A 10,350-nucleotide genomic window follows, 5' to 3' on the forward strand; every position below is an offset into this window, starting at 1 on the left:
TAAGCCAAGTGCACCTTGGTGCCGGCTGCGCACTCTGTTGTCATAACAATCCTACAGGGCCAGAGGAAGCAACACAAACACAAATCTAATCTAAACCTCGATATGACACGGTGCTTGGTGCGAGCTGATGCGGTGGAAACGCAGAATCAACATTTGTGGAATCATTGTGAGCGACTTGTGCAAGAATCATTATTTAATCCACTTTACAGCAAAAAAAAAAAGTGTTTTTTTTCATCCCCTATGAATCAGTGTCGAGCTGCAAACTGCCTCTTTAGGTTCAGAATCCATGTCCCGGCGTTCAGCAGCCTGCGTCATTCCATGCTGCCTTTTCATCAGCTGGTTAATTGCTGAAGTCACACTGTGAGATGGCCATCCTAATTATCTGACAGTATTAAAATATCCTCACTGGGTGCCTGCAGTCACGAGCCCGGCACAACATACTCTCACAGGATTGCTATCTTTCATCAAGGGTGGCTGCAAATCACTGTGCACAGCCCCTCAGGAAACAGATTCAAAAATCAAAAAAAATATAATCTTTTTCAAACTGAAGCACCATATGATGTGTGGTCTTTTTATCCGAATGCATTGTGCATTTGCATATGCGGGCTGTGTGTACACCAGGGCTAAAAATGACTCAACAAAACTATTGGATTGCTTTGGAATGAAAGATATTGAGAGGACCCAACCATTTATGTGCTGTGGTACTTATGGGATGAATAAGGAACATTAGAATAATGATTTGTATTTTTCACCGTTTTTAACAACAACAAAAAAAAACCCTGGTCTGGTAACCGGTTTGGTGCCATATGATTTAGTTCTAACTATCAGTCCTATAGTAATTATTAGCCATGCTTCAGGGTATTTCCTTGGATCTTATTTGCCCTGACTGATTCTGTACATTTTTAAAAATCTATTTTGCTTTAAGGAATCCCTTCCACCAAACAGTATTTGGATGTGTTGACAGGAGTGTGGCTTCAGAGAATAAACAGTGTGCTGTCTGTCAAACAAAATCAGGATGACACACTCTATGCACTCTAAAAAAAAATGCCAAAGGCTTCACATACACACACACGGAAAGTTTCCCATGTGGGCCAACTTGTATGGACTTTAAAGCACTCTCCTGTCAGTCATGATTAGCCATAACGATGGGTCCATTTTGACACTTCAGAATCAAGTCTCGGCAAATAGCCCTGGGAAGAGGAGCCACATGCTATGAAATGGCTTTTCCCTGATATAATTTGAGGCTGCAAATTACAAAACACAGGTAGAAATAATGTGTAAAGTCAAGTTTGGTGAGGGAGAAAATGGAAAAATTTAGGGCTGTGTGCCACTCTAATGGATATCCTTGTGGCTGGGAGAAAATGGGACTCAATAATATGTCCTTAATGTCTGCCAGCGCTGTTTCAGAGAATGTATCAGAAGAAATGTCCCCTGCCATTTCTGCAAGCAATCACTTAATGGGACGGCAAATCTCGGCGAAATGGATGTACTGATCTATTCCTGGGCTTGACAGACGGAATGAATCTGCGGCTCTCAGAAGACGGGAGAAAAAAAGGGAAAGGCAGAGGTAAAGAAAAGGCTATAAACAAGAAAAGATAAGAAAAACAAGCCTTTCACGATTCATTCAGCCAGGCAGCATGGCCGCTATGTGTGAGGCTTAAGTGCAGACACTGACAGGAATTTCAATTATTTCATTAGGAGGAGAAAATGAAAAGACTTAAGTGTTGTGATTTCTGCAGTCTTTCATAGATCAATCTAATGTGCGCTCACATTGGAAATCAACCAAGATGGAAGAGGGGCAAGTGAAGGAGCGTCTTCCTAAATCATGCAATTAAAATGGCAAATTAGTTTCTTGATATATTCATTTAAGTGCTTAAGTGGAAATGTTTCTTCTCCCCCATCCGCGCGGCCGTCTCATGGGTGGGTGTGGAGGGCCAGCGCCATCCACATGCTCTTATGATTAGAGCCGCCGTTCATTTGCTGAGGAAAACGCTGAAAGCACTTGCCGCACAAATTAGCCATTTGAAGGCTCGAAAATTCAATTCCGAGCAGTTGATTTAAGCATTTAGGCAAAGCGCAGCTGGAACATAAAGATTTAGAAGCATTTTGCCCTCTAATGTTTATAACTTCCAAAGGCCTTTTTAGGTTTCGCATGGCCTTGGGAGCGGTACAGCTAGAAAATGCCAGCAGCAAGCATGTCACAATTTGTTTGCCTTGTTGCTTTAATCTTTACATCTGGGCTGATGTACAGCCCACTTCTGGTATCTCTGTTGAAAGGCTTTTTGTCCTTAAACAAAAAAAAAGGTCATTTTTACACTCGATCAACTCTTAATTTTTGTGCAAATATGAAACAAAGGTTTGAATTGATATAATAGGCTCTGTTTTCAGAGAGTATGGAATATTGAAACTATAAATAAGCACTGACTCCAAAACTTTGTGTGTATGTCAAAAGTATGATTTTGTGATGTAAAAAGAAAAATCAAAAGAAAGTAAAACAAGAAAAAAAAAATTGAAACAATTTGGGCAAGCACAAGTACGCATAGTAGAATTATTGCCGCGTTAAACAACAAATAGCAGTGAACAAATGTTAATGAAAACACAGCCTCCTTAATTTATGGCCTAAATTTGAATTTACAGGAAAACAAAGGAACATGAAAAAAACAACAAGAATGGCATCCACTCTCTTAATTACTCACTGACCATTTTGTACAAATTGATGATGGTTGCCTTATCCTTGTTTGCTCCATGGAGATTCAATGCTCACGACACTCCACTACACCAGGGGGCGCTGTGGACACGCAACTAACTGACAAAATAACAAAATAAATGAATAAAACCTCTGTCTCATTTGATATGTACTGATCCCAGTGATATGAATATTTGAGTCCCTGCTGTGGTGATTGGCTTCACAGTAACATGAGGTATGTCCTTGTTACATTTCATGGCTCAAGATCTCTTTTTCCCGTCTTCCTGTGGCTTACTCTTGCTTTGTGGCTGCATCTGTTATGACACTGTGGCTTTTAGAGATTTTCCTCCAATTGGAAAGCGAGCACCTCGTGTCTTTTTCCCTAAAAACATGATGCAGTGGCCAAATACAAGGAGTCCAGACGTCACTCCAGTCAAGTTATGGGTGAGACATTATTTGCTGACGGTAGGTAAGCGCCACTGCAACAAACTTGTGTACATTTCTCAATAGGAAATGTTTCATTTGAATAGAAAACTAGAACAAGAGCTTCAAAAAGCTTATTAGCTGTCTTTTAACTACTCTTCAAACTTATTAGAATGTTCCCAAGAATGTGAATATTTACAACTTTTAGAACTTTTATAACAATAATGTATGACAGTATCTTCTGGGCTAGCCTTCCAGGTCACACTTTGTTCTAGATGTACGCCTGCAGTTCTGTAACTCTCTTAACAAATGCAAAAGTACTTGAGAAATTTAAGTCAAAGTTTAATTTCAGCTTGATAACTACTCCACAAAAGCACAAGCCAACACAACAGCCACGCACATTCATTGTAATTACTCTCCTCCCATTACCTCCCAAGGGGAAGTAATGTGCCAGCGATGATGCCGCCTAAATGCAGACTTTCCATAACAAAAATTAATCTCTCAAAAGATGGACGGCTTCAAAAAAGCATGGATTTGCTCTTCTGTCACGGAGGCATATTGTCCACTTTGATGGTGCATTGGAGGATATCAAATGCCCCCCCACCCACAGACCCACCCTTCCCGGCTGCCACACTCCAGATGGAAGAAAATAGGCTGTGTCTATAAAAATGAAGTTAGATGTAAGTACAGCACTCAAATCTCGGAGTAAAAAAAAAAAAGCTTTTTCTGGGCCATTTTGTTGTTGTCAATTGGTCTGAGCAACTTGCTGTAATGCAGGTAATGGAGCTACTCTTCTCCTTTCATCTTCAGCGTTCGTGCGTCTGTGGGTGTGTGTGTGTGTGTGTGTGTGTGGGTGTCAAAGCAAAAGGGAGGCCCGGCTGTATATTGGAAAGAGGTACAACGGGAGGAAATACAGCCAGATGATGGCCAGAACGAAGGAAACATCGAGTCAGAGCACACGGCGAGGGGATGTGTACCGGCGTGAGCCGCTTCTTCAAACATCTGCCGCCTCCATTTACCATCGCCGCTGCCAATCCTGGAGGAGGAATCTCGCCAAAATTGAAGTATTTCAACGGGAGAATGTTGCTGAATGTGTTATACACAAACACTGCCTCCTGTTCAGGGCATTCAGACGGCAAACCCAAATGTCCGTCTCTGTCCTATTCAAATAGATCTTTTCCTGCATTTCCGTGCAGCACAAAAAGCTGCACGCTCAACAATAAGATTGCGGCAAACTATTGCATGGCTGCACTGTGAGTACATCTTTTTTTATACACACACATAAACACACACAAAGCTATTTCTGTTTTCGCCTGGAGAAGAAACACAAATCTGAAAAACACACTAACAAAGACAAACAATTGTAAAATACAAAAAAAAACAGTATAAGCTGTTCAGCTAAATAGGCCACTCTGGTGTATCTTGTGAACACTTTGCCACAAAGCGGTGTCCAACAAGGGAAGAAAGCCCAAACAAACATGGGGAGGGGTGATTTCAAATCCACCACCATCATTTTATCAGACTTGTAACAAATTCTGTGATCAAGGTAATGAAATGTGTGAAGTGTGTAAGTGTGTAAAGAGCTGCTTTCCCTGAAGAGGCCTTTCTTTGTCCAAACAATCTCTTAATAACTTTCCTAATTTTTCTAAGTGGCATATTTAAATGTTTCAGTATCTATGTTAAAGTATAAGAAAAAAAAGAGAAAATATATTTATTATTTAAGTGCTGAAATGATCACAAAACCAAAACTGTTTAAAACCACCACAGTTAATTGCATTTAATAAGTGAAGATTATTTTTGCTTGCCTTGCATGAACGATTGAAATCAATAACAGTAAATCCAATGATAGTATTTCTTTAGTCTTATGAAAGCTGGAAGAAAAAACAGAGTCGTAGTTTTTTTTCAAGGAGCAGTGAAAGATAATGCTTTCAAATGTAGGTAGTAGATATAAACTACAGATAGTTATTGATCAGTGTCACCCTGTTTGCATTTATAAATAGACTGAATTCAGACGCCGAGCTGCCAGAGACGCCGCTTTAACGCGTGGCTTGCCCTCCACTAAAGCCAGCTGAGTCCTCCACTTTCAATCGAAAGCACGCAGTCATCAGTATTACTTCAGCTCGCCACGCTTTGACCGTTTCTGTTTTTTCAGCAGATTCCCATTCCACAAAACTGGTGCGTGCTGATTGGCCAGTGGCGGGCCTAGCCTATTGTCTCAGCGCCGTGTTTGCTGTGGCCCCCGGTTCCCCCCCATTCACCCCGTCAAGCAATAGTTCTGTTCGCCTGCGGGAAATCCGCCTGTCTTGGCATTAAAAGATCTAGTTTCATTTTATCAGCTAACCCTGTCTCGGGAATCATCAGTGTGAAAAAGACGTCGATTTAAGGTAAGGTGAATTTTCTCCAGCGCCGTCTGTGTTTATTTGGCGTTTGGATTTCTTTGTGTGTTTTAATCCCCCGTGTGGGGACGAGGCTCCCGTTGTCAGAGCAAACATCAGCACTTTCGGAAAATGAAAACGCTGTTATGCATCTCTGTTTTATTTTATGTTATTTTAAATACCTGGGAGACAAGCCCTTAGGCTGATGATGAATGTGAAAGATTTTTTAAGAACGTCCGAAGTATCGCTGGCCTGCAAGTGTCACTGCCACAGACATGTGTTTGCAATGCTGAATCTAATGGTGATGTTTGACGTTTTCAGGAGTCGTGACAGTCGGGTGATATAAAAGTTTGTGTGATATGTGATTGTGTTATTAGGACGGCTTGCTTCGGGGAAACTCAGCCAACGTCAACCAAGGCCTCAGTCCAAACAACAACAAAAAAAATAACCATAATCAGCTTGAGCAGATCCAACCGGCCGACGGATTATTGAACACAATGATGAGAATTTCATATTTGCCACATATGTTGGCATCCGCAAGCAAATAGACGCGCTGCCAATGAATTGGATTCACAAAGAGGCAGCTGCTGGAACTTGCCAGAGAGAAAATGCGATCCAGCGAAAATACAGAGCTCTTCAATGAATACACAGAGCTCTTCAACAAGCAACATAACAAGATATATCAATCTATCACCCACCGCCCCACCCACAACCATCCAAAAAAAAAAAAAAAAAAAAAAAGGGACAAAAAAAATTCACAACGGGGCTCTCTATGAGAGGCAGCGGTACGGCTGCAGGATATTGCACCCAGGTGGAACAATGGGCAATAGATGTATCAAGTATCAAAGCATCATTGGGCGTGTTTGTGAGTGTGTGTGTGAGAGTGCGCCTGTGTGCGCGAGAGAGTAGAGAGAGAGAGAGGGTTGAGGGTGAACCCATGCAAAGCCTGCCTTCAGAGACTGATCCCCTGTAGAACAAAGTGGAGCGTGCACACACGGGCGACCCTGCGGCTCCGTCCAGTGGAAATAATATGTTCATTACAACCCAATTACTGACACTTAGACCCTCTCTGGCGCTCAAGTGTGTGTGTGTGCGTGCGCACGTGTCCACGCGCACACGCGCCGACGACTGATTCCCAATGACCTTATGTTCCTCTGTGTGTGTGTGTGTGTGTGCGCAGGTGCAGGATGTACAGCTTCATGGGCGGAGGGCTGTTTTGTGCAGGCGTGGGGAACATCCTCCTGATCGTTTCCACAGCAACTGATTACTGGATGCAGTATCGGCAGTCCGGCAACTACATGCACCAGGGCCTGTGGCGCTACTGTATGCCGGGGAAATGCTTCCCGCACAACGACAGCATCGGTAAGGGACGGGCCCCCGAGAGGTGGCGGGCTCTGCAACTGACCGATGGGAGAGGTCTTCAGCTTGTTGGGGGTGGTGGGAGATTGAGAAGTTTTTTATGACTTTGTGGATCGCTTGCCAACGAGGACAGCGAGACACTGACAGCTTCATTGAGACACGTATACGCTGAAGTGACCTGTGCTTCGGCATCATCACCAAGCTCATGTGGGCAACAGTGATCCACATGCATTTGTGATCAACTGTTTTAATTTTACTACAGACACAAGTGTGGTCCTCAGTGTGACATGACTGCAGTGTTGACATTCTGATGACATGCCTGATTGTTCTGGCCTACATGTTAAACCACTGACTTGACTAAAATGGTCAGTTATTATTCATGAAATTCAAGAAAAAACTGATTCTATTTTACAAAAAAAAACAGATTTTTTTTTTTTTCAAATGGAATCTTTGCGTATGTGTCCAGTGGCAGGAGGACCTTTTTTGTCACCAACCTCTCAACATTTCTAAAGTTGGAGAATAAAAATTTCTTCACACTTTAGTGAAAAATAAACAGTTTAATTATGAAAATGAAACCTTCTTAGCTTCTTGCTTTTGTCCTTTGCAAATCTACAGCAAAGGCTGAAGTGCTTTCTTTACAATTGACTGAAATGTAAGGAGATCACATTTTTCCATAAAGACTAGAGATTAAGGCTTCATATAGAGAATATTTCTCTGACGTCTTCCATTTATTGTCATGCTCTTTCATCATGGACACACAAAAACACCTTCCCCTGCGCTCTGGCCAAAGCATTTTTCTCAAACCATCCTGTAATTTATCGGTTTGTTGACAGTGACCTGACAGGGCCGTTATCATTCAAGTCACAATGTTCCCCTCTATTGACATGTGCTGGAGACCCCCTGTGACTCCTGTTGACATCTGACCTTGTCCACAGCCCACTTAGATGCCACCCGAGCCCTCATGATCCTCTCTCTTCTGGCCTGCTTCATTGGCATCATCATCGGCATCATGGCGTTCATCCATTACTCCTCCTTTGACCGGTTTGACAAGACCTTCGCTGCAGGCATATTGTTTTTCATCTCCTGTAAGTCGGACCTCATTTTCTTGGTGCTCGCTTCAATTTCCGCTTTCATTAAACGACAATGGATTGCAACCGCCGCAATAAAGGGGCTTCAAGGGAGGTCTTTAGAAAATAATGATGGTATTCTGATCCTAATGATTTCAGTAGCGTAATTTAACTACAGCCTTGTGGGGTTACTTGGGAAGATTGTCTAGCAGCACAAGTAACTTTAAAAACATAGAACTCTTGATTAGATTTTTGAAACGCAGCCAAATATTGGATCCGCTACAAGGATTAATTTGGGTGCTTCAGCAATTAAGAGTGAGTTCAAAACTAACAAGCAAGTGAGCCATGAATATTTGAAGAGTTCGATCACGCTAATAGATAAACTCGCAATAGAAAGAAATCATAATTACAAAAAAGTACAAATGCAAGTTTGAGCAAACTGCCTTTAACACGGACAGGAAACACTCTCAGTTAACCGCAGCAACAGTGTTGATATTATCTCTAATCATGCCTTCTGGAGGCAGCTCTCATTGTCAGCACTTGGCCCAGGGGTCATTTAAAGTTCTGCTTTTCTTCTTCAAAAAAATATATTCCATTTATTTTTCTATCACCGCTTATCCTGCAGTCAAGGTCACTGTGTGAAATTACACTTTCAGGAAAACAAAGACGTGTTTACTCCAACACAGAGGAATATATCTTCAGCTTCCTTTCTGTAACTCATCGACACTTAGATAAAGTCGGAGTCCGAGGGGCAAATAACTCTCGCAGCCAAAATAAATGAGGGTTGTTGTTTCCCTTGCGGGCTTTGTTACAACCATTGTAGATCTGATGCTACAGTTCTATAACTTTGTATGTGTAGCAGTCATTTCCAGACCCAAATATATTAAATAAGGCCCAAGTTTTAAGGATCTTCCACATTTAACACCTTTAAATTGTTACATCATGTGAGAAATCGTGCAACATCCATCATCCATACCCACCTTTGATTGATACTTCAAGAATATCCTCAAATGAACTAATTAAAATGATATCCCCTCCCCAATAGGAATTGGTAATTAGAAGTTACATGTAACTGTTTTTCTGTGTGTGTGTGTCCTCAGGCTTCTTAGTGTTTCTTGCCATGGCAGTGTACACTGGTGTGACTATCAATTACTACGGGAAACGCTATGGAAACTGGAGGTTTTCCTGGTCCTATATCATTGGCTGGGTGTCAGTGGTGCTCACTTTCTTCTCAGGTAAATATGGGACTATCAAACCAAGACGCCACATAGAGTCCTCAATGAAACACTTTCTATGCAGGTCATAATACATTATAGTGATTTCAAAAGGTTGAGGTATTCTTTCAAAACTTGAAAGTGTCACTTCGACATTAGTTGTTTTGTGTGTTGTGAGGGTGGATGACAAATTCAATTCATTTATCAATTCAGAATTTTTAATTAAAAAAGAAGGTTTTAGCATTTTGTCCGGCCCTCAAATGATATTTACTGTGTAAGGAAAAAGAAAAAGAAAAGCCTGAGACATAAAACAATTTAATCAGTGCTGTCACAATAAATATGTCCAATAGGATTTCTAATGTTATATGTGTGAAAAGTGAGAGGGACAGCAGTTGTTACATTTAACAGATTATGTTTATTAGTACTAAGAGTGACATAAAACTGTTGTATTTTCCTAATAACTAAATATATTTATGTATATATATATTTTTATATATATATATTTATATGTAGAATGTATATTTGTATCCCTTTATATATCCTTTAAAAATAACATTTTTACCAAAATATTGGTGTTGTGTATTATATTAACAAGCACTAACTGCATGCCTAAGTATTCAAAACACAATGAATGGGGAATTCTAATACAATAATTCTATCATTCTTAAAATAACTCTGTTTCTTTTTAGGTATATTCTATCTCTGTGCCTATAGAATGCATGAATGCCCTCGGAGTGCCAACTCTCATTAGAAGACTTTGGAAATGAGCCATCAGTGGATCATGGACATGGGAGCTGCACCTGGCATGCATATGGAGTTTACATCAATACTCAATAAATTGTTTCAATAAAAGATTGATGCACAAATCTTCATTATTCATTGGCTAACTCAGATGAAGTAGATTGGAACGGGTTCAGTGTCTTCAGTGGTCCATTTGGGCTTCTGGCCCTGAGTTCTGTAAATGCAGAAACTGCCACAGATGCATGAATATGACATTTGGGTAGAGCAAATCTGTTTGTTCTAAAAATAAAAAATAAAAAGTGTTTACTTTTTTAACCATATATAAATACACAGAAACATACATAAAGACGTTGTTATGGTCGTAGTTTGTTGTTTTATTCCAATTTCCCACATTTTCTTATTGCACTGTCCAAAAAGTAAACGCTTTTTGATCACGTCTCACTGCCGTTAACTTTTAACTTGAACAGTCTAGTGCTTCAATCTCA

General features: G+C 40.8%; 1 protein-coding gene across 1 annotated transcript; it reads left to right on the forward strand.

The window, feature by feature from the left end:
• The first annotated feature begins 5,339 nt into the window (after window positions 1-5,339).
• On the forward strand, window positions 5,340-9,995 carry lim2.1 (lens intrinsic membrane protein 2.1). The gene is made up of 5 exons (XM_076019705.1): window positions 5,340-5,493; window positions 6,665-6,846; window positions 7,779-7,928; window positions 9,011-9,145; window positions 9,814-9,995. The coding sequence occupies exons 2-5, from the start codon at window positions 6,672-6,674 to the stop codon at window positions 9,873-9,875; spliced, it is 522 nt and encodes a 173-aa protein (XP_075875820.1). The 5' UTR covers window positions 5,340-5,493; window positions 6,665-6,671; the 3' UTR covers window positions 9,876-9,995.
• The last annotated feature ends 355 nt before the right edge of the window (window positions 9,996-10,350 follow it).

The sequence above is a fragment of the Nelusetta ayraudi genome, unplaced genomic scaffold (genome assembly GCF_046127955.1).
Source record: "Nelusetta ayraudi isolate G7.1 ecotype Tasmania unplaced genomic scaffold, CSIRO-AGI_Nayr_v1 ptg000011l, whole genome shotgun sequence".
NCBI classification, from domain to species: Eukaryota; Metazoa; Chordata; class Actinopteri; order Tetraodontiformes; family Monacanthidae; genus Nelusetta; species Nelusetta ayraudi.

Coding starts and splice junctions, on each gene's coding strand:
- lim2.1 (XM_076019705.1), top strand. CDS start 6,672: ATGTACAGCTTCATGGGCGGAGGGCTGTTTTGTGCAGGCGTGGGGAAC. Junction 6,847..7,778: donor CCCGCACAACGACAGCATCG/GTAAGGGACGGG, acceptor CCTTGTCCACAG/CCCACTTAGATGCCACCCGA. Junction 7,929..9,010: donor CATATTGTTTTTCATCTCCT/GTAAGTCGGACC, acceptor GTGTGTCCTCAG/GCTTCTTAGTGTTTCTTGCC.